Source organism: Bombus flavifrons, chromosome 3 (assembly GCF_040668555.2).
Source record: "Bombus flavifrons isolate JBK064 chromosome 3, iyBomFlav1_principal, whole genome shotgun sequence".
Lineage (NCBI taxonomy): Eukaryota > Metazoa > Arthropoda > Insecta > Hymenoptera > Apidae > Bombus > Bombus flavifrons.
Genome location: NC_138444.1, coordinates 3,216,081 through 3,238,892, shown reverse-complemented (window position 1 = coordinate 3,238,892; position 22,812 = coordinate 3,216,081). Strand labels below are relative to the sequence as shown.

General features: G+C 33.4%; 4 protein-coding genes across 23 annotated transcripts; 2 read left to right on the top strand and 2 right to left on the bottom strand.

Annotated features, from left to right (window-relative positions):
- The first annotated feature begins 166 nt into the window (after positions 1 to 166).
- Positions 167 to 3,766, top strand: swi2 (Protein singed wings 2). Its single transcript, XM_069109297.1, has 11 exons — positions 167 to 496; positions 1,139 to 1,303; positions 1,392 to 1,554; positions 1,631 to 1,787; positions 1,862 to 2,010; positions 2,097 to 2,285; positions 2,557 to 2,715; positions 2,843 to 2,953; positions 3,066 to 3,155; positions 3,243 to 3,444; positions 3,520 to 3,766. Exons 1-10 carry the CDS (start codon positions 468 to 470, stop codon positions 3,426 to 3,428), a joined length of 1,398 nt encoding a protein of 465 aa, XP_068965398.1. The 5' UTR covers positions 167 to 467; the 3' UTR covers positions 3,429 to 3,444; positions 3,520 to 3,766.
- On the bottom strand, positions 2,619 to 9,066 carry LOC138177939 (uncharacterized). Its single transcript, XM_069109298.1, has 12 exons — positions 7,028 to 9,066; positions 6,400 to 6,680; positions 6,217 to 6,302; positions 5,935 to 6,154; positions 5,368 to 5,448; positions 5,219 to 5,308; positions 4,992 to 5,134; positions 4,725 to 4,899; positions 4,359 to 4,485; positions 4,094 to 4,272; positions 3,920 to 4,008; positions 2,619 to 2,751 (listed from the first exon to the last, which is right to left on the bottom strand). The coding sequence occupies exons 2-12, from the start codon at positions 6,596 to 6,598 to the stop codon at positions 2,749 to 2,751; spliced, it is 1,392 nt and encodes a 463-aa protein (XP_068965399.1). The 5' UTR covers positions 6,599 to 6,680; positions 7,028 to 9,066; the 3' UTR covers positions 2,619 to 2,748.
- LOC138177995 (uncharacterized) lies at positions 8,848 to 9,300 on the top strand. Its single transcript, XM_069109390.1, has 2 exons — positions 8,848 to 9,016; positions 9,101 to 9,300. Exons 1-2 carry the CDS (start codon positions 8,848 to 8,850, stop codon positions 9,298 to 9,300), a joined length of 369 nt encoding a protein of 122 aa, XP_068965491.1.
- A 1,217-nt stretch (positions 9,301 to 10,517) lies between these two features.
- Positions 10,518 to 22,794, bottom strand: B52 (serine and arginine rich splicing factor B52). 20 transcript variants are annotated; one of them, XM_069109337.1, is made up of 12 exons: positions 22,636 to 22,794; positions 20,253 to 20,379; positions 19,468 to 19,538; positions 17,898 to 17,978; positions 17,138 to 17,161; positions 16,931 to 16,987; positions 16,658 to 16,727; positions 12,469 to 12,542; positions 12,175 to 12,393; positions 11,731 to 11,856; positions 11,320 to 11,442; positions 10,518 to 11,257 (listed from the first exon to the last, which is right to left on the bottom strand). In XM_069109337.1, the coding sequence occupies exons 2-12, from the start codon at positions 20,376 to 20,378 to the stop codon at positions 11,104 to 11,106; spliced, it is 1,125 nt and encodes a 374-aa protein (XP_068965438.1). In that variant the 5' UTR covers position 20,379; positions 22,636 to 22,794; the 3' UTR covers positions 10,518 to 11,103. The 20 variants fall into 20 exon arrangements, with proteins under 20 accessions (XP_068965438.1, XP_068965434.1, XP_068965436.1 ...); XM_069109333.1 differs by lacking the exon at positions 17,898 to 17,978 and adding an exon at positions 17,773 to 17,868; XM_069109335.1 differs by lacking the exon at positions 17,898 to 17,978 and adding an exon at positions 17,773 to 17,868 and having other exon boundaries at positions 10,518 to 11,245.
- Positions 22,795 to 22,812: the final 18 nt, after the last annotated feature.

Below are 22,812 nucleotides of genomic sequence, written 5' to 3'. Positions count from 1 at the left end.
GATATGTAAGTATTACGAAATCTAACCAATATATTTATTTCTTAACATACATAAATACGTAACATACGCATGGCCATTTAGCCATAATATTCAAGTAAACGATTACAGATCATTGTTTTTTCCATTCTAACAGATCTAATTATCACAATGTGCATTGGCGCACTATGTAAATCGAATGTTTGCGTCTGCGCTCGAATCTTGCAATATGTTCTCTCGTAGTTAAACCCTCGCATCGTCTTAGTTATTCATCCGACAGAAGAGGATCAGCTTCGATTCTCTCATTAACATCACCAGGCCACGGTCGACACTTGTGCACCATTCGAATATGGTTCTTTATTTCCTGTGTACACTTACGATTAACGAATCGATGGAAAATTCTTGATAAAATACTTATAACGTTCTTGTTGAGTTCCGACTAAACACTCCATTTTTCTTAAGGGCAAGATCTGTTTAAACGATCATTTAAAATGTGGAAAGCGTTAAGTTACGTTTTTTTGTAAGTAATTTTTCATTTTTCATTTTTATAGCTTCCTATTATTATCAATCTGTCCATTAAATAATCTATTACGCGCTTTTAGTTCTCCTATATTAAATTTCAGTTTTCAAAGTAGCGCGATCACAATTTTTATTAGAATTATACTTTCTTTGATAATAAAACGGCTGATCGCACAAAATTAAAAATTGGTCAAGCGAATGTTATACTGGCGGTTAATTAAATACGGATACCGCTGCAGACGGGAAGAAGGTCAGCTTTCTGTTGCGCGTCTGCAAACTCTTTCGGAACTCGATTTCAAGCGTAAAAACTATTACTCGTCCTGATCGATCGTCTCAAAATGTACAAATCGAGAAGAAATTGAAACAATGGCGATTAGATAAGTAACGGAGGATTATTATTATTTGCGTCTGTTAAATTATGGCGCATACATGCTTCCGTGTTTGAAGAGGAATTAAGCTGCGAAAGATTAGATAATATTCTGCCACTATTTCAATACAATATTCGAAACTTACGTGACCGAAAAATGATACAGCCGACAGATATATTGAAATAATTTTATAAAACATCTTTCATATTGTCCGTCGATATTTTCTTTTTTTCGTTATTTTACTATATATACCAATTAACGCATGATCGAAATAGGATAACGTTCTTCTTGATGAATCCGCAACTCTCGTTGGCGAACACGAACGAAGAAAATTGCGATCTACGTCAAACGAACTCGAACACGAGCACCGAATGCAATTTTAAGGAAGAAGATCACCGTTTGGTTTGTTTTCATGGCCTCGAGGATAAATGGAAGACTGGGTGATTATCGCCAATGCTTCGTTACTTACTAATGAGTATTTAAATAGCTATGGTACGGAGAAAAAAGCATTTAAGTATGACTGTTTAGAGATGAGAACGTGCGAACATTGGTGCTTTGCTATTGGCCCCTGACGTCCTTCGATCCTCAGAATGTTCTACAGGGATTTTCTTCTTTGAAAAAGCTAACAATCAGGGAAGGAAACTTGACTAAATTAGTGTCATCCTTCCCAAACGAGTCTCGATCGATTGAGGTTCGGGTGTTTTGTTGTTTCATAGTATTTAATCGAGCATTTCTCTTGTCCTTACAAAAGTGATATTTTCCTTCAGAAATTGGAAATAACTGGAACTAAATTAAAAAAACTTCCAGAAAATACGTTCGTCAATCTTTCGAACTTAAAGAGCCTGGATTTTCGAAATAATAGCTTTCCAGAAATCGATGTTGAAACTTTCAACATCTCCTCGTTACGTTACATTTATCTTTCTGGTAAAAAAAAAAATGATACATTAATGACATTTTTTTATGAATTTAATTTATAAACACAATTTATTTGGAAAAAGGTAATCCTTTGAAATGTACGGAGGATACGAAGTGGATTCTAAACAGAGAAGAGGGTTCATTGGGCCACAAAATCGCTGATAAAGAACATTTACGTTGCACAGTTCCTTATGACGGCAGATCACTGATTCCAGTTGTGGAAATAATTATTGTAATCAATTTTATATTACAGTTTATTCATAAGAAGCAACGTTAATCTATGCAAACCTTTTGAACTTAATAAATTTACTATTTTAGACGTTGAAAGAGGAATGTACAAAGACTGTATGCGAGTGTGAATTAGTATACGTATTTGGTAACGGAGGGAAGCATATTCAGAAGCAACTGACGGCCTTTGTTTCGGTGAACTGTAGTCATCGTGGATTAACCGAGATGCCAAGTTTCTTACCTGCCAACACCACTACTCTTCATTTATCTGGAAACAAAGTTGCAACATTTTAAATACTATTCTTCGAGATGCTTAATATTAAAAGCTCGTTAATAACTAAAGGAGTATTCAGACGATCAATATTATTTGTCAATATTATTGTCAAGATTTAATGTGCTCAATGTTATATTAATAATACATGTATATATTGATCGACTAGAGATTGATCTTTTACTTACAATAATATTGGGAATCCTAAATATCGACAACAATGTTGGCAATAATATAGATCGGTTGAATGCTTCTTAAAAAATAGAATTTTAATTGTAGATACAGGATTTGAGGCCACTCACGACGAATCCTGTGTATAAAGGAGTAGAGGACTTATATCTGAATGATAATATGATCGAGTCGATCGTTCAATTGGAGGGGTCTAGTTGGGTGGATCGTTTTCGATTGCTTAGTCTTCGTGGGAACAAATTAACAGATGTTCGTATTATATCCTTGTCGATTGAAGACACGTTACTGGAACAAAGATATTAGAGGACTTGCATTTGATTGGAACCGGTAAATTTAATACAATATAAATAATCAAAGTTTTCTTTTATTATTTCAGTTGCCTACGTATGCCCTAGAAAACGTGTTACTACACAATGGAAACGCAGTAAGTTTGTATCTTGGAGAAAATCCATGGAGATGCGACTGTCTTTTCACACCAGGTTTCCAGGTAAAATTTGAATCATCATAGTAGATTGATATAACATAAAGAAATCAGAAATTTTCAATTAAATGCCAAGTTCCAAGGACTTTGAAAACATTGAAGTTTAATTCATTTGCAGGAGCTCCTCATTAGGTATACGAATTTAATAAAAGACATTAATGATGTCAGATGTTCGCCTACCAACGGGGATGATATTTCTGATAGAATTGTAAGTTATTTGATCATTTTTCATCACGTTTTTCGTTGAAGAATATTTAAACATTTAACTTAAACGATTCATATATCTTTTTCAAAGATAAAAGACCTGAGGCGCACTGAAATTTGCGTTTCCTCGGACGAAGATTTTATAATTCATCCCTTGGACATTTTAAATATTGTCCTAGCATTTCTGATACTTTTGATCATCGGAAAACTGCTGTACGACTATTGGTCTTTCAAAAAAACTGGCAAGCTGCCTTGGATCGTTGCTAAGATACCATAAATAAATATTTATCCATGTAAGAAATACGACTTCAAATATATTCTAAGATTTTCCTCGGATATTATATGAGATTATATAGATTATATTATAGTATCGCGTAAAAATCGTTGGCGAAATCCCGATGAACTACAAATAATCGGCAGATACGCAAATAAATACAAAAAAAGAATGGCAACACATCGAAACCAGCTGGCTGCTGAAACGAGCAAAGCCCATATAAGAAGAAGACTAAGAAAAAAACATCCTACTGACCTCACTAAAGAAATAAAATAGACAAACTGGAAGATGATATCCCGCTGGGGGTACCATCCACATGTTATTTAGTAATAAAGTTAGACAAATTTACCAAATGTCCAGCTAGACAAATTGTAAAGCACAAATTAAAAGAAAAGAAAACTACAGGTAGAAAATATAATATAATATAATAAATAAAGATCACTAGAATCCTGATCTCTGTAATATGCATAGATTATAAGACTAAGGAAGCTCACCTTCGATTCTGCTTTTTGATCCTCGCAATATTGACGATACAACTCGTCAGCGGCTGCTTTCTTTGCCACACACTCTCTCACACCACGACCTGTATTTATTTAAAAAAAAATAAGCAAGATGCAGAAAAGAAAAACGAATTAAGAAAAGTTGTTATCCAAATTTCTAGACTAAACCTTCGCTGATATAGCCTAACGCAGAGCAAGTAGCGACGTAAGTCAAACCCTGATAAGTTTTCATTTTTTCCACACAGTACTTTGGAACTGGAACTCCTTTTTTAAGACAAAGTTGATATAACTTTCTTTGAGCTGTTTCTCTCAGACCGTCCGTGCCTAGATTAATTATTTCCAACAGTCTGTAGATAACATTTAACTTATTAATTATGATCGTCTAGCATTGATAAGTAAAGGGTCAATGGTTGTGAACTAGGTTTGTACGTACTCTTCCTGTGTAAGATCCACGAGAGCACCTAGCTTTTCGTCCTTCATCTCCTGATTCGCAATCATTTGTAAAATTTTCGCGGCTAAGTCGTTCTTTGTTAATTCTTCGGTTAAACCTCTAGATGTTGCTGTTAATTCATATAAGTTGCTTTGAATGAACCCAATATTGAAATTTTTACGCAACGATATTTATTAATTGTTAATATTAATTATATTGTTGTTATCTACTTTGTAAAAAAAGATTTGGTCTATTTAAGAAAAATAGTGTTTACAGCGAAAGCAGAGCCAAACGTGTAAAGTTACATGAAGCAATTTTTCAATTTTGACGCGTCGAATGAATTCGTTAAATATTTACGTAAGATATTACCAGCAAATCCAGCGAGATTTCCACGTATTACATAGACGTTCGATTTGTGACGATGTGAACAGTCGCTTGTGTATTCATATTCAACTGATATTTTGCAACGTTTTGCATATGCCTCTAAAATGTTTAATGGCGTTCTTTGACTAACGATTTTTGATGAACTGTCGTCACCACTACCCTTTAATTGATTTTAAATTGTCCAATAAATTGTGTAAAAAATATTGTATAATAAATTGTACATATGAAAAAACAAAGATAATTGTCGTTTACTTGAATTGAAAGATTTATCGCATCATCTTTATCGACGATAAATTTTTGACTTGCGGTTCGATGGGAGCCAATTTCCATAACGGAATCACCAACGTCAGCACATGTTTCTTGGCGGTGCAGTGTAATACAAGAATCCTCGTGTTCTATAAAACGTTTGATCTTAGAAATCTAATTATATTATAGAATTGTTTACTTAAGACTAAATTGGAAATGTATGATAAAATTACTTTTTATACTGTGACTTTCCATTTTAGTTTCTTCGAAATTGGCTCGTTTTTCGAACATGTTAATTGTTTTTTTAACAGATTGCACCTCAGCTGGAAGAACAGTTGACTTAGTGATACAAAAGAGATAGTTTTATAACGATTATTAATACCAGCGTGTTGTCGCATAGCAACATCTGCTATTTTGCCCCACTCCTCTAAACTACACGTCTCTTTCATCAATTTAGTGGTATCTACATGAAAATAGTAATCAGTAATCGATTGAATAATTTTCTAAAAAGAGGATGTATAAGTCTATCGGATAGATATCGAGATGTGTTTCCTAGTCAAGTAATTGAATTATTATATAACTTTTATTTATTTTATAGATATATAAGAGCTATGTTAATTATTAGATCGCAGACTTTTTTATGCGTTTAATGCGCGATGTGCAAAAATATACGAAGTATCTAAAGTATAGTATTTATTATAGTGTTTAGCAAATAAGATAATTTCCTACGTAGATTTCATTTCTCAAACTACGTTCATAAAAATATGAATTTCGATAAATATCTACAGTCCAATAGTTATCAATTCAAATAATAATGATCGAAGACAGGAACTAAAATTTCCAATGCAATTTACATAATTCATTTTGTCTTATAGTTCTTTTTTCAGAAAGACCTTCGATTATTACACAGCATCATTTTAATCGTATCAATAAATAAGACTATGCAAACTTGTTTCAACGTTAAGAGAAGCAGATTCATCGCTTGAAAACTTCTGCGTAGTAGAACTACTCATCATCAGCGAATCACTAGATTGATTTCCTATATCTTGTTCTCTAGTAACCAAATTTTGAGTTTCATCAATTAAGTTAACTTCTCGTTCGTCGATACTGCTTTCTGAAACTTGTATCTCGGCCACGTTCTTACTTATTGCATCACTTTCTTCTATAGTCTATGGTACATGTATATTTAATCGTAAAGATCAATTTATAGTATTGGGTTTCTGATACCTACGTCATTTTCAGTGATTACCGATCCCCTAGCGGAAAACATTACAGTTGAGTCTTCTGAATCTTGTGTAAAGAACGACGTAGATGTTTCTATCGAATCATAAAGTGAGACATCTTTTTTAATACTAGAACTCATGGATAATTAAAATAAAATGAATGAAATCTTATATAAATAATCGCGATTTACCAATTTCACGACAAGGCGCTCGTAATTGCTGAAGAAGATCTTCGGCTCGATCGATAACCGTCTCCATTTCGCATAAAAGCGGTGCCGCATTTGGGAATCTTTCGGTTATCATGTTCCAGACGAACTCGGCATCCTCTGTACCTTGCAATGATTTTGGTAATTCATATTTTTGACATGTAGAATCTTGGTGTTCAGACATTCGACAACGTGGACTTTATTATATCCTATTTATAAGATATTAAGGTTTGGTCCGATTGCCAGACTGGCAACAAAAACGTATACTGTAAAAAAAGATGTGCCTTGGTTTCATTGACAGATTGACAGTATGTCAGACAATAGACGGTAATATTTATAGCAACACTGAGTTGGCTTTGATACTTTTTATACCGGCTTATTGCATTTTGCTTCAATAGTAGTTTAAATTATACGAACAAGTAATGTAAATAGAAAGTGCAATCTAAAAAATAAAAAGTGATGAATATAATAAATCTCATCTTTACACATACAACAAAAGCTCATATTTACGATTGATTGCGGTTCTAAGAAGTTAAATCTAAAATTTCTAAATTTCATCTCAAATTTTAGGTAATATTTATATAGATCAATAATTAGTATAATATAATATTACCTATCCCATTCATTTCATGTCATTATCTATGCATTGTATTATTGTCATGCAATTTTTATTGCTTTATTCTTCATTAACCCTTTTAGTGTCGACCGAAAGAATTGTACCTAAGCGAAAAATACCGAACCAATTTGATGTAATTTGGCAAGGTTTGAGAAAAAAATAATAAAAAAAAATAAAAATGATACTTACAGAGTTCAAAAAGAAACATATTACGAAATAAAGGGAGAATAAATTAATGCCAATTGTATTTCAATATTTATTGAAAATCATACCAATAATACTTATTCAAAATCATTAAGAAAAATGGAGAGGTCAGTTTTCTTTTATAAACAGTATTTGCAAATAAGAATAATCATCGTTTGATCATAGTTTGATGTAGAACATGTAGTATAAAACATAATTACTGCATTTTCAATTATTTGTAGAAAAATTTCTAAAAACAGAAATATACAAACAGAGAACTAAATGATAATCCCATGATGCGCAACAAGCGTCATGGATTACTTGCTTCAAAATAAGTGATTCGTGTAGCTCGTACAACATCATTGAAATAACATCCTAATATTATTATAAACATTTAAAGTTATCCGGTTATTGAAAATGTGTAATATTTACTTATTGTTGCTAACGCAAATAATTTACTTAGCTTTGATGATGATTGATGTATACGCCGCGTAATCCTTTCTTGCACAGATTGCGTGATCTTCGTACAGGCCTATCAAAAATTTTATTCTCGCCCTGTTGATGCAAGATTATTTTATGAAACATAAGGAAATATTTTACTATAAGCAGTGTTATCTAAAATCTGTGATTACGGTCTCAAGCAAATCTCCCGTGTCGAATTTTTATCTTATGACACAACGTATACGCAATTTCGGTATCAACCATCGCGGAATATTACGAAAAGTTAAACCCATAAACAACTTTTTCAATTTATGGAACATCTCACATAGGACTTTTGCAAAGAAATTTAACCATTTACAACGTTTCATGAATTTATTTTGTGATAAAATACTCTTGCAAAGCGATTAGTAAAGCGCCATCACACACGCAACGATATCTCTGCTTTCAGCACTGAAAGGGTTAATATTTAATTGTGTTGAAAATGACAACGTGAGTTCGTGCTCGCCATCCATATGCAGATGCGTTAGTTATAAGAAATAGTAACTAGAGGATGATCCTAGTTACAATCGATAGATTTAATCGATAGACTTAAGATGCCTTTTTGTTTTTATCCCTAGTTTTTGTAAGCGTGTGCAATAAAGATTTTTTTGGCTCAGAACGGTGTGATAGATTTATCCATTCAATAAAATAATAGATATTCCGATCTTACCTCTGAGTATAGAAATAACAACAAATTGTATCTGGCTAATAAATTATATCTTGTCATAGTTATTTAACACTAGGTTTACGGGACCCGTCAATTTGACGGATTTCAAACTTCGAAATGAAATATCTCAAAAACCCATAGCATTAATTTTAACCATTTCGCATCGTAAATTAATCATTTCATCTAAAGAATTTATATCCATAATTATTTTTTCCTAAGCTTTCTAATTTTTAAAATCTGTATGTAGTATACCTATCTCTACAAAACCCGTCAAATTGACGGGCTAGCTGATTTCATAAACAAACCGTTTTTCAAAGACAGTGTGCAAAAGTTTCAGTTATTGTAGACATTTCCCATTATTGTCTCCGCTTATTGTAAGTATTTACAATAGGATAATTGAATTTGGGCACAGTATTTTCTTTTTTTGACCAATCTGAGAATACCGCCGAAGAAGATCAATATGAATTAGGCCAAAGCGAAGCTGACAATGAAAGTTTTGAATACACTAAAAGTGGAAAGACAGAAGGATCTTCAGATAGTTGAAGAGGAAAACTTCTTGAAAGTGTGTCGTAACAAGAAAAGGATGCGTATTTTTTCTAGTCCTGACTCCGCGGATAAAAGGATGAGCATTCCAAGCACATCCCAAAATGTAATGGGTAAAATTGAAATTTTAATTGACACAGTGGATAAAACTTAAAGCAGGCGGATCTAGTATGATATTCTAGTATGATATATGATAGTTCGTATGATATTCAAGGATATCGCAGGGCCTACTGGCTATGCTAAGAGAAATATTATGTCGGGTTGTGTAACTAGTGCTCTCGAATTGATAATTGATAGACACATAATGGAACACATAAAAGATTGCACTGAAATCGAGGCGCATCAAATTTTGAAAAAAGACAGACAATCACAGCTACTGAGTTACGTAGTTTTCTAGGAATTCTATATGCCCGGGGCGCATATGAAGCGAGATCATTGAAAGCCTCCGAAAGATTATAAACAGATAAATTTGCGCTGATAACCGAAATATGGAACAGATTTATAAGTAATAGTCAGGCTTGTTACTAGCCATATGAAAATATCTCAATAGATGAACAATTATTTCCAATGAAAGCCCGATGCAGGTTTACGCAATATATTCCGAATAAGCCTCATAAATTTGACATTAAGTTTTGGTTTGTTGTTAACGTCCAAACAAAATATATTTTGAATGGTTTCCCTTATATGGAGAAAGATCAATTCGATGCTCAAGGGAAAAAAGGACAAGATGACTTTGTTTTCCTCAAATTTATACAAATCAGAAAACTGCATGCTTACTGTGTATAAAAGTAAACCTAACGTAAAAGTCCTCCTTCTAAGCACCAAATATATAGATATACAAGTAGAAGATAATCATAAACGTGTTCCAGAAACCATTGCTTTTTATAATAAAACAAAGTTTGGTGTGGACGTCGTTGACCAGATGGCACGCAAATATAGTGTGAAAGCAGGGAGTTTTCGATGGTCCCTACAAGTTTTTTTTCAATGTTTTAGATTTTGCGGCAATAAACGCGTGGATATTATGTAAAGAGTGCGCCAGATCGAAAATATCCAGAAAGGAGTTCACATTTTGCCAAAGATCAGACGCTTCATTTCTGTCACTTTCAACGTCAAAAATGCGAAAAAGTTGCCCAGTGGGCTACTGCAAAAGAAATAGAAGCGATAATTGTTGTATATATTGCAAAAAGATTGTATGTGGGAAATGCACAAACAAAATTAGTATATTTGTTAAAAATGTCCTCAATAAATATGATTACCCTATACCGTTAACATTATTGTTATCATTTCCGTGATAATTTTTAAAAAAAGACTTGGAAATGACAACTTCAGACTTCAGACTTAATTTGAATAAATCTATTTTTTTAAAGAAAATGCGTATTTTCGTTTACCCGTCAATTTGACGGGTCCTCGTAGAGATAGGTATATAAGAAACGCCCGTAAACCTAGTGTTAAGATCGACTAATATCCACAGTAAACTCTCGAAATAGCCCAATCTTAACTTTAAAACAATGTGATAAATTTATATTATGTAATCTGCAGAAATATGAAATATTAAAAACTCCTTAATAAAAATATAAAAGAAAGGTCGAAACAATAAGTAATGAAAAAAACAAATATAGCGTGAAATTTTATTGATAATAAGATACCTCTTACCACTAATTTTAATACACATCACATTTGTTGTCTTGTGAAGTAATGTGATCGTTAGGAATATATACAAAAAGCCATTACAGGGAATTCCTTGATACACGGCGATACATCAAAAAATGTGTAGAATCCGTTTAAGGTACGTATGAAGAAATCTTAATTCTCTAAATGCGTGTGGTGTTTCTTCAAAGATGACAAGTGTACAGTTAAAATTATGTGTAACCAATGTACAGTTTGGTTCAATTAAGTAAATCATGTACAATCATTTAATTATACTTAAGCCGATTGTTAACTATAATTAATTCCTTTTTGTGTTCCACATTTTACAAGTTTCAGAAATTTTACCTTTAAAACGATATATATGTTAATTACAAGTAGTAGTAATAATGTCACCAAAAAATCGAAGATTTTTTAAAAACAAAGACATGAAAAATTGGCTTCTTGAATGCATTTAATCGTAGAAAAAAAAGAAAACAAAAAGAGGACAAAACTCCTTTTTCCAGATATTTTTCTTTCACATAAAAGTTCCTCCTTTTCTTGTTTCACGTTTTCTTTAATCAGCTTTCTGCTTATTACTTTCTGGTGATTTGTCGCCATTCATTGGTGATCGAGAACGGCTACGGCTTTTGCTATGTTTGCTGCCTGATCGAGATCTCGATCTGTCGCCTCTTGATCTTTCGCGACTAGATCTATCTCTGGAAGAAGAGCTAGATTAAAAAAATGACGATAGATTTGCTTTTCTTGCGCTAATTATATCAATTGAACTCACTTCGAGGGAGACTTGGCTTTGGATTTGGACTGCGACCTGGACTTTGACCTCTCAGCCTTGGACCTAGAACGAGATCTGGATTTGGACTTTGACTTAGATTTCGACTTTGAGCGGTCTCTTGATCTGCAAAATTATAGTTCAAATGAAGAGGATGCAGGGAAATATAATTAAAATTATAAAAATCTGTTTTTCTCTTTTATATAAACATGAAAAATGCCGTAAGAGGTTTCTTAAAAAAAAATCAGCCCAAACACAATGCCAAAGAATGAAAGTGAAATACATGTGAAACATAGGAGATATTTACATAACATTCGATTATTGATAATTGCGCAAGAAACAAAGCAAATAAATAAATTTTACATCACAAAATTAGAAGTGACATAACACAAATACAGAAGAACAAATACTCACTTGGATTTAGATCGGGTTCGGCTACGTTCGGGAGATTTGGATTTGGACTTTGATTTTGATTTAGTATGTGCCCTTGATTTGGAACGGCTGCTGCGACGGCTACGACTGCGAGAACTGCGACGACTCCTGATACAATTAAAATATATATCATTGCAATATGTTTAAAATATACTATATACAAAATTGATCTAGTTACTTTAATAACTGTCATCATATCAGTTGCAATTGTTCTAAGTTATTCTAGATGAATGTTCTTGTATTATGCGCGAGAACTGAACATATTTAACATATGATTAAACATTAAAAAGTGTAAAATAATTTGAAAATTTAAGCATGAAGTATGCAGTAAATTTCGAAGTAATCAAAATTAGAATTTAGTATGCTACAGGTATGGTTAGTATTAAAGTAAAAAATGATGGAGACATTGCCGCCCCCCGACAGTACCTTGATCGGGATCGAGAACGACGATAATACCTTGAGCGGGAGCGGGATCGGCGACGAGATCGAGATCGTGACCGTGATCTTGATCTCGAACTCGAGGATCTTGAGCGACGACCACGTCTTTTATCTTCGATAAGTCTGATTCTACGTCCATTTAGTTCTGTATCGTCCAATTTATCGATGGCGTTCTTCAAGTCAGAATATGTTGCAAACTCTACAACCCTGTAACATTAAATTATGCCATTAATCAAACTACATCAATATAACGAAATAATTGTAAATGAAAATGTAACTTACCCTTCATTCCTGCGCTGTTTGTGTGCATCTGCATATGTCACTTCGCCAGCTTGTCTCATATAATCCTTCAAATCCTGAGCATCACACAAGAAGATGAATTAGTATATTACAATGATAAAAAAACGTGTCTTACATTAAATTATAATGAGATACGGTTAATATTCACGTATGAATAAGACTAAGTTTTGTGTTCCTATACTAAAGATTACGCATAAGTTAAAATGTGTCCTGTGCACTTTTGTCCACTATACTTCTCCTATCACGTATTAAATATAGCAATCCTCCTTGTCCTGAAGTATATACCAAAAACTCTATCCTTATTGAAAAAAACCATGTTATATCTCCTGTCTGTCCATAATCTTCAGTGTGGAGAATATATGTTGAAAGCATGTGCTCGAATTTAGTATCTGCGGTTGATGCAACCTTTCTTTTTATGCAATTCAATCTTTAAAACAAGTATAGTCATTTGTTTCATAGAAAACCTCCACCCTGCAGAAAAATAATACATACCGTGAAAGGCATCTTTCAGTAATTAACGAAAATACTATTTTTTTACTCAAACGAATATATCATCGAATATATCATTTCTGCAGAGCAGCTCACAATAAAACTCCACCAAAATCATGCTGCATACAAAGAAGTTTCTAAAAAGTCAATTTTTCTATCATCTATTTAAATCGGAAAGAAATCGTAAACCGTAGGTTCGATCAAAAACTATATGGATCGTTGAAAAGATGGAACTGCATAAGGCAGAGAGAAGACAGTTGCCTGTGAAATCAAACAGTGAACAATGAAAGACGAATATGGTTCAGAATATGTTGAAAAAATATTCGGTTTCTTTTAGAAAGTCTCCCACATTGCAAAACCTGTATTTCAAAGATGACAAAAATAAATGTAATTCGTGTATACAGAATGAGGAACATATACTTTATATTTTCTATCACACCTTAACTGGAAAATGGAATTCGAAAAATCCAAAGAAATTGGACCGATGCTGAAAGTAAGAACATTTTCCAATTATTTTCCTTTAAAAATAACCAACGTAGAGGAGAAATCATTTATTTGCTATGATATTCATCGAGAATCTCCCTTTTGGAAACTGTATATTCCTCTTGATGTAATATTCTTTTCCTATTATGTCTTCTATGATTTAATGATATGAGTGGATGGTTCTTATCTATTCTTCATGATTCATCGTCCATAACGAGGAAAAAATCTCTGTTTGGTATCCACTGTATACGTTCATGGTTGAGACTGTTTCTTGTATTTGTGGGAACCAGGTACGGCTTAATGTCGTGGACTCTCTCTTTCTCTCTCTTGTTAGGTGCGTGCGTGTAGGTAACTCTTGTCTTTCGATCTTGATGTTTCTTCGGAATCATGCATGATAGGTCAGTTTTTCAAAACAAATTCTTATTCGATGCGTTCAAAAATCCTAAATATTGTTCTTGTATCCTGTGTGCATAGTAAAGCGTAACAATAGGAATCATGTCGATACATCAAATTGTTTTCCTTTAATGGATAACCTGCAACGACGCTTGACGACTGAAATGTCTCCTTTGTATGTTTTATACACAAACCCAAAAGAGAGAAGGAAACTGAATTTTACGAAAAGAAATAAATTGCCTTGCATAAAGAAAAGTTGTTTTTTTGTTCTCATTCAAAAGACACGTAAAAAGCGTCCGTTTCATGAAAAACGTAAACGCTGAGTTATTTAAAAATCATGATTTATAATGACCAACGAATATATACACAAAGTACAGAAAAATAAACCAACTACTACATATATCGTTATTAAACGGACGGATGCCTAATTTCGAGCACACTTAATATATATATATATATATAATATATATCATATATATATAAATATATATATATACATGATATATATCTAATATATATCATAGAGGTAATTTGTTAAGCTGATTCCCTATTTCCGGTATTGGTTTTTTTATTGCGTGTGCACGGCTCCAAGCTCGCTGAACATTCTCAGTAGAGATCTATATTGATATAGAGGATGTGTATATATATACACACATATAAAACACCTGAACTATGGTGCACAGTTAATAGATATATAATATATATCTTAAAAAGATATCAATAAATAAGAGAACAAGTTACAAAAGTGTGTAAGTGTATATAAGATATATAATAGATATAATGTATATATCTAAAGAGTACACTCGGTTAAGGTGACGCATTTACCTTGGGCCCAGGCACCACCTTGCTTACGGACAGAGAGAAAGGCCAGACACAACGGCGCTTGGTTGGGTCGAACGGATCTGTGTGGCGTAGTCGCGGATGGTTCGGGTTTCGGCCCGTGTATGCCCTCATGGGTGGCCGCTGCCTGACTTACTAGATGGCTAGGTTGGTGACGTACCAGTAGCAGTAACAGTCGTGGTGTAGTAACAAATGTGATAGTGATAGTAGTAGTAGTAATAAGTAGTAGTAGTAGTAGTAGTAGTAGTAGTGGTGGTGGTGGTAGTAGTAGTAACAGTAGTGGTAGTAGTTATATTGTGGGTTGTTCATTATGAAGAGTAATATAAAGGGTCAATAATAAAGTTGAGTAATAAGATGTCAAGAGTATAAATGTAATGCAGAAGGATCAAAGAGTGATGATGATGATGACGAAATATTTCATAAAGGATATAACAGATAGAGAATATGTGGTAACAATGGTAATGATGGGAGGGAAGTATGGAAATATAATGAGAGTAAAATAGTGGTGATTGTTGTTGTAACACATCCAGGCAAAGATACAGGTCAGAGTCATTGATGATCGTAGAAGGCAGACGACGTTTTTCTCTCCCAGCGATCACGATGAGAAGATCGCAGATACGTAAGAACCTATCTCATCACTGGGTTTCACCACGTATCACTGCGCAAGTAGTAGAAGGTGGTAGGTAGTAGGTGTACCCAGTGCCACGCGGCTATCTCTCTCACCCGGGACACCTCAGAAACCAACCTGGTGCCACTTGACCTTAAGGCGGGCCCATCGCGTGCATCGTCATCTTTATCATCGCACATCATCAGTCTATTGGCCCTACCGGTCGCCCCTCCTCGGCGAAGAGGACATGGCTCTTCGGAAAGAACATCAATTTTATTGTTTTTCTCAACTGTTGGCCGAACGTAAATGAAATAATAAATTGAAAAAGGAACGTCGAAGAATTGATTGAGCGAGAGAAATTCATAGATAAGTATACTTTTTTTCATCAAAAGACAACCAATCATCCGAAAAGTACGATTAGAGGATATATATGTTTATATATATATATGCAATGTATATTGATCAAGTAAGACTTGGTCCACATGCACACAAAGGATCTCTATTTCTGTCTCATTTTTTTAATTCGTTGGCATGGATATTTAGAGTTTTGTGTACACAGATGTATACGTATATACATCTCTTTTTTAAAGATCAGAGATTTCTAAAAATGGAGTGCGTCCTGGTATTTCCCACATAGTTCGCATTTCCCATTGTTTTCCCAAGATTGCCCTTCCGATTGGTCTATCTCGTGTCTTCCTCTCCACTGTTCATTTGCTCGACGTCTTCAAAACGTACACACCTCTTCTTCCAAATAGTACGCACAAAGTAGCACGATCCGATTTCTCAGTGTCATTCTAACTTTTACTCAGGAATCAATGTGCAACACACGTTATACGTGATATTCAAGTGATTCACATGCCTGTTCTTTTCAATATTATGGGGGTCGTGTATTTTCCATATTCATCCCTCTATGTTTCTGCACCTTTCGTCTGGTACTTTCTCTTTTTCCGTACGTTTTCACTTCTGCTCACCACCGAGCGAAAGTAATTAGGATAAAAAATTTTGTTTCGAAAATATGCCATAGACTTACTTGATCAAAATGTACATCTTTTTTTGTAAACTCGGATTAGAGTTTCAGATATGCATAAACGAACTTAAAAATGACGAAAGAAAAATCGAATAAAAACATTAATGCTAAAAATGCCGCGCGTGTAAGTTTGGTTCAACTCGGGGAAAACACGAAATGCGGAACGATCGAACGCTAGCGAGAAAATATATAGGGATCGGTTACCCGCGCACATTTTCGATAGAATATTCGCATATCGGAATCATTCTGGAAACCTCGAGTAGCAATCAAACTCACGAAAAAGCTATCGGACGTATTGTAAGTGCGAAGCCAAGGGTACAGATATTACTTACCTGCCAGCTAACGCGACTCGAGAGATTCTCCACAGTGAGCCGGTATTCGGTGCGTGTTGGTGGTCCGTATCTACAAAGGGAAAAGTACGGATATTATCTACTTTGTATTATTTCAATAGAAGCAGGTTTGTCTTGGACCTGACTTTATACGTAACAATAGCGAAACTCTAAGAATGGAAACGTAAAACTTGAGTTGTAATATTCAATATTGTAATTATTTAGAAGAATAAATTATAAGATGTATCGTTAGAGCGTAACATTGGATGTATGTACCTGGGCAATGATTGCTTGTAGCTAGATGCAGTCCTCGTGTTTCTGTTCACACTATCTCTGCAAAAAGGGATGTCATGTGAACAGAAATAACGGATTGTTGGTTAAACCTTCAGCAAATAACTACAGATCTGCACTCATTGCTCAGGCACACAATCAATCACCTGTTCCAATCGAATCAAATCTACTCAAAATGCAGCAATAGCGTACCTGTCGTGCCGCATATCGTCTCGGCTGTAACAAACACAATACCACACATCTATTAGTCGCCAATTACATCGATCCACCTCTCTCATCTACCAGTAATAAACATAATGTCTGGGAGGGTATTCACTAGGCATTATAATATACTATTATGTGTTAGATTTCTCAGCTAGTGAGAGTTTTTTAAGACTTCCATTAATTCGACGTACTCGGGAGAGCAGTCAAATCCAAGACAACCAATTCAAACTAATTAGAATTCGCCGGTGCCTAGACGAACTTTCATCGTATGCAAATTGGCAAGCTTTACAACATTCACTCGTTCTCTTTCGTTCTCTTTCACACTCTCTTTCATACTCTTTCTCTCTCTCTCTCTCTCTTTCTATTTTAGAGCTTATCATATCCAAGGTTACGTTCTTCCCTGTACGGGCGATATGTAAAATCATTTTTCATTACATACAATCGAATTGAATGTACATTCAAAGAGAACATTTTCATCTATTTTATTCAAATATCAAAAAAAGTATTGAAGTTAACTCGAAAAAATTTATTCAAGATTTTGCATATCTCAATTTAATTGCCTGCAGGGGAGGAGGGGATAATGATCGCTCTGATAAAATAAAAAAAAGGATAGCGTGTCTTACGCAGATCGCCTCGAGTCCCCATAACCACCACGGGAGTCACCATAGCGCCACTGGTCACTACCCCTAGGTGTCCCCCTGGCCCTCTCTACAGTAATTCTGTAACAAGACACATTGGATATGCTTACTTGTCTCTCCAGGAGCGTGAGCGTCCGTAGCCACGGTCGCCTCGCCTCCCTGAAACACCCCGTGCTATCTCCACCGCCACTCTGAAACACACCCAACAAAACCCCGCCTAAGTCCTCGACTAATTCTTACTCTAAAGCTGCTTCCTTCCCTCCATCCTTCTTTCCATTTTCTTTTCCATTCCTCAGCCTGCTCTCGAAATCCGTTCAAATATCATCCGCCTCGTTCTTTATCTACAAAGTCCAGCCATTGAGGCGCTGTCCCCTCATCATCGTATTTGTCTCTTCATCCCCTCTCTAATTTTTCTAGTTGCTGTCCACTTATAATTCGCAACTTATTCATTAATCTAAGTTATACATTCGTATAAAATTGCTCTAGGCTTTCTCATAATTAACTGGGATCACTTTGTATTTATCCTTTTCTTTTACACCTCTTTTAGCTTCGTTCTTTTACCACTTCGAGGAATTAGACAAAAAAATTGTTCATGATCACCAGAGAATTATGAAAACGCATTACGAAAGATACATATTTGTATTTTTCTCTCGTTTTGTTTGTTAAACAATTTTTATCAAAGAAGCAATATACATTATGTAAAATTCTGAGGCATTCGTTATAAAGTATATCAATATAGTCTCTTTAACACATATATCGGGGAATTGATGGAAGTAGTTCAAAATGGCGGCAAGTCATATCGGCTATTTAAGTAAGATGCACTTTTATTGCAGAACAAACCCAATCAATAATTTGGAGGACAGACGCCGTTTTGTTAAACTTAAAGATAATAATCAAAAAAAATTTTTTATATATGTTGCAATTATACAGAAGCAACAGCAGATTATTATGTCAATAAGATAGAATTCAAAATACTTTAAAAAACATTAAAAATATCTAAAAACTTGAACATAAACAAAAGTAAAATAAGACTTTAAAAGCGCATTTACGATTTTCAATTTGCAAATGCTTTATTCCCAAAAATAATATCGACTTTTTTACATACAAAGATATTTAATATTCAACTCTTTTCCCTTATAGCCAAGAATTCTACTTTGCCTCTAATCGCAAATAACTAGGAAACATCTAGAATGAAACTATTATCCAATAACGCATAAAAGGTTATTAAAGTAAAATAAATATCAATGCTATTGCTTCTCATGTATAATCCTACCTATTTTACATAACATTAACAAAGTTATTTTAATCTCCAAATCTTTCAAAAAATGCTTAAATATATGTCCATTAAATCAAAGTTTTTAATATTATAATCAAACAGGTTAATGTTACATTTTTAATATATGTTTAAAATATAATAATAAATAAATGGCAGAGATTATCAGTAATTTAAAAAATTGTAATATAAAAAAGAAATGAACTCTTGTAATTTCCAATAATCATTATATTTTGCAAACTGTGCAATTGAAAATTACAAGTTTTAATATATAAATGTGAATGTATAAAACAAAATTTAATAGTGAACAAACTAATCATGCAAAACATGCTACCTACACCATTCTTCATACTTCTAATATATTTGTATGTATAAAATATGTATAACAAATATGTAATATATATTACCTTTCTCCTAGAAGCTCCTTTCCATTGAGCTCATAGACTGCATCATCTGCATCCCTATAGTCATCAAACTCCTGTAAACAAAATAGATTTATTACAAATCACAATAAGGGGGAAACTTGTCAGTTCCAATTTTTACATGCAGTATTATATTGTATTATTCATGTTATTCAATACACCTTATTAATTCATAAAGTACAGCTAGTGTGTAACACATATATGAACCTGCAGTTATTAATATTCAGAAATATTCCACCAGTGCATACTAACAAAGTGGAGTAATGATCTATACAGGGAGAAGATTCAATTAATAATTTAATAATTTAAATAATTTTGATTTAGTAATGCAAAATTTTTAAGGAATTGTTTAATTTTGTAATTTTATGGCCTTTAATTTTATAATTGGTATTTTGTCACAAAAGTAAATAGTAATTAAATATTTGATATAAGTAACACGATTCCCCTTTGATAATACGTAACTTACAAACATTTTGTAGATTAATCGATGAAAACCAGCACACAGTTCCATTAAGCAGCCACAGTACCAATGTGTTCAGGGCTCAAGGTAGGTCAGATCAACTCACGAGTTCAAGTTATTTTTTAAGTAAAACACTTTACCCTCTACACATGTTGGTCACAAATGAAATAATAAAATAATTCACAATTTTTCTATGAAGCAACAAAAATGTGTAGAAACGGTTTCTGCACTTTTTATTACTAAATAATAAGACCAAATTGAGTAGAGTAAAGTGTTGGGTATGTGTATAAAATTTGATTTAGGTACTTACAACAAAGCCGTAACCGTTCTTGATGAGGACATCACGGAATCGACCGTAGCCTCTGAAAAATCTCTCAAGGTCTCTTTCCCTGGTGCCGTATGGAAGCCCACCGACATAGACCCTTGTCCCTACCATACTGTAAAAAAAACAATTGAACCACATTAGACTTACCACAAAGGCAAATCCATTCTTCATAGCGACCTCCTTGATTCTACCATATTTCCGGAAGAACTTCTCAAGGTCGCGCTCTCTCACCCGGTATGTTAATCCGCCAACGAATACTCGGGTGCTCATTCTTAAAGGAAAATATAAAAACACCATACATAACAGGCTACTTTAAGAACCTGCCATTTAGTCACATGACAACATAAGAACTGTTACGTTAATTTCCAATATTCTGGCTGAGAATGGCAATGCAACTTAATAAAATTGACATTGGTGAGTTTACTTTATACTTCTGTCGAAACTTTAAAAATTTATGTCAAAGAAAGCTTTACCAGTTAAATTTGTGCCTATTAAACTGACGGCAATAGGTCACAAGTGCAATATAGAGGTGCTATTGTAATACAAAACTATGAAATTTGCTTCCAAACCTAACATTCCATGTAGTCGATAAATATAGTACTTCAGCATACATTCTTTTATAACAATCACACAGGGTTGTTTTTAATTACAGAAATAGAAGTTATATTTACTAACAAAACATGTAAAACTTCACACGTATATTAAGTTAATATACAAATAAAAATTCATTAATAAATAAAGCAAAAATTATACTTCAATACTCATGTTTATATATAACTTGAGTATAAATATAATTCACATTGGGTTACATGCTATAAATTATATACAAATATGTAACAAATATATGATTTGAAGCCATATGATTTATTGCATGTTAAAAAAAATTCTGAGAAGCATTAATATCTATAGTTGCATAATCTAATGAATCTAACAACATTAAGTGACATATAATAATCTAAAAATGACAACTTACTGAATATTAAGTTTATTATTTATTTTCAAGCAAAAAAAACAAGACTGAATATTTACAACTATATTAAGCACATCTCATGCACTTGTGGATAACATAAAACATTCTTTGTCTATGTATAACTAAATAAAAAGTGTTTTAATAATTTGCACATTGAAACAAAATATGATTTAACATTACTATGGTATTCATCTTCATGCTTACTCAGCCAAAAAGTTTACGCAAGTATTAAGGAAGTATGAACATTAGCCGTGTTCGGTATTTACAATTAATTATTCTGAATAGGAGAAACAATGCAAAGCGGTAAATTTTACTATACGTACCGAACTCGTCTGATGTTGTAAACAAACAATTAGGAATGGCAAATATGTAAAACAATTTTCGATTTATGAAACTTAATTTTCAATATGCTGCATAAATATTTACCATCTGAGCACTGACTTTTAAGCTACGATATAGACTTATAGAGTATACTCATTCGTGGTGTTAAAAAGATAGCTTTCTACTTTTATTGCGAGATTTTGACTGTACTTTACGACAACGTATCAATACATATATACTAATACATGATACACGGGTCGAATTATTTTCCCTCCTTCGCCTATCACAATTTCTTTCTACGATTAAAAGAGCTCTACAATCCTTTTCCTTTTGTCCAAATTTTAACTTGCTTTTTGATTCATGTTTAAGTAAATAAAGTAAGTGTGACTTAATATAAAAAGTGTAATACATATTTCAAACTCCAGCGACAAACCATGTTTTTAGTGGGCACTCGTTTCATAAAATGGCGGTCGTGTGATTGCTTATCGTCCTCCTTTTCTGCTACGTAATTTACACGATTATATGCGGATAAAAATGTGATAACTGTATTTATAAAAACATGTTACGATTATATAAAATAATTATATCTATTGCGAAATATTATTTTTTTAGTTGTGGGAACCTCTCGAAAATTATCAGTATGATGTGCGAATTAACGATAACGATAACGCTAAGATGGAATTTATAGAACAATATACATAATATCTAGACTATATATATAATAGCTATCTAAGAAAAACGATTAATTGCGACGTGCGCATATCCATTGTAATTAATTCTAGAAGGTTTTGTGAGCGAGCATCCATATGACGTAGCATTCGGAGCGCTTCTGCCACGTCATTAACGTACAATTTAAAATAAACAAATAATATAATAAATGAATTTTTTTAATTATGAGAAATGCAATTGAAAAATTTGTATCATCGATGAATTATCGTTAAACCATCATGATGTGATATGTCGAGGGTACTTATCATGAAACGCGGCCGTTCCATCCGTAAAATAAAGTATTTGAAAACAAATCACTTTTTTAATGCATATTTAGTATCATAAGGAAATATATGTTTACAAACTTACCTGAATATACGTAAAAATAGGTTGCTTTATTTGCCAAAGTCTGCTTTCACGATACGGCACCACTCAAATTACTAGAAGTAATGATCGGCGTCTGAAGTGAAATGGCTCGCTGCAATAACGGAAACAGAACGGGGCTCACACAGCGAGGAACAAAGTCACTGGCTTGCCAAGCCTCGA

Coding starts and splice junctions, on each gene's coding strand:
- swi2 (XM_069109297.1), top strand. CDS start 468: ATGTGGAAAGCGTTAAGTTACGTTTTTTT. Junction 2,954..3,065: donor TTTTCACACCAGGTTTCCAG/GTAAAATTTGAA, acceptor ATTCATTTGCAG/GAGCTCCTCATTAGGTATAC. Junction 3,156..3,242: donor ATGATATTTCTGATAGAATT/GTAAGTTATTTG, acceptor TCTTTTTCAAAG/ATAAAAGACCTGAGGCGCAC.
- LOC138177939 (XM_069109298.1), bottom strand. CDS start 6,598: ATGTCTGAACACCAAGATTCTACATGTCAAAAATATGAATTACCAAAA. Junction 4,486..4,724: donor AAATCTCGCTGGATTTGCTG/GTAATATCTTAC, acceptor ATGAATTAACAG/CAACATCTAGAGGTTTAACC. Junction 4,009..4,093: donor GTTAGGCTATATCAGCGAAG/GTTTAGTCTAGA, acceptor AAATAAATACAG/GTCGTGGTGTGAGAGAGTGT.
- LOC138177995 (XM_069109390.1), top strand. CDS start 8,848: ATGAAAGTTTTGAATACACTAAAAGTGGAAAGACAGAAGGATCTTCAG. Junction 9,017..9,100: donor CACATCCCAAAATGTAATGG/GTAAAATTGAAA, acceptor GATATATGATAG/TTCGTATGATATTCAAGGAT.
- B52 (XM_069109333.1), bottom strand. CDS start 20,378: ATGGTAGGGACAAGGGTCTATGTCGGTGGGCTTCCATACGGCACCAGG. Junction 12,394..12,468: donor AAACAGCGCAGGAATGAAGG/GTAAGTTACATT, acceptor TTAATGTTACAG/GGTTGTAGAGTTTGCAACAT. Junction 11,857..12,174: donor CGTTCTCGATCCCGATCAAG/GTACTGTCGGGG, acceptor TAATTGTATCAG/GAGTCGTCGCAGTTCTCGCA.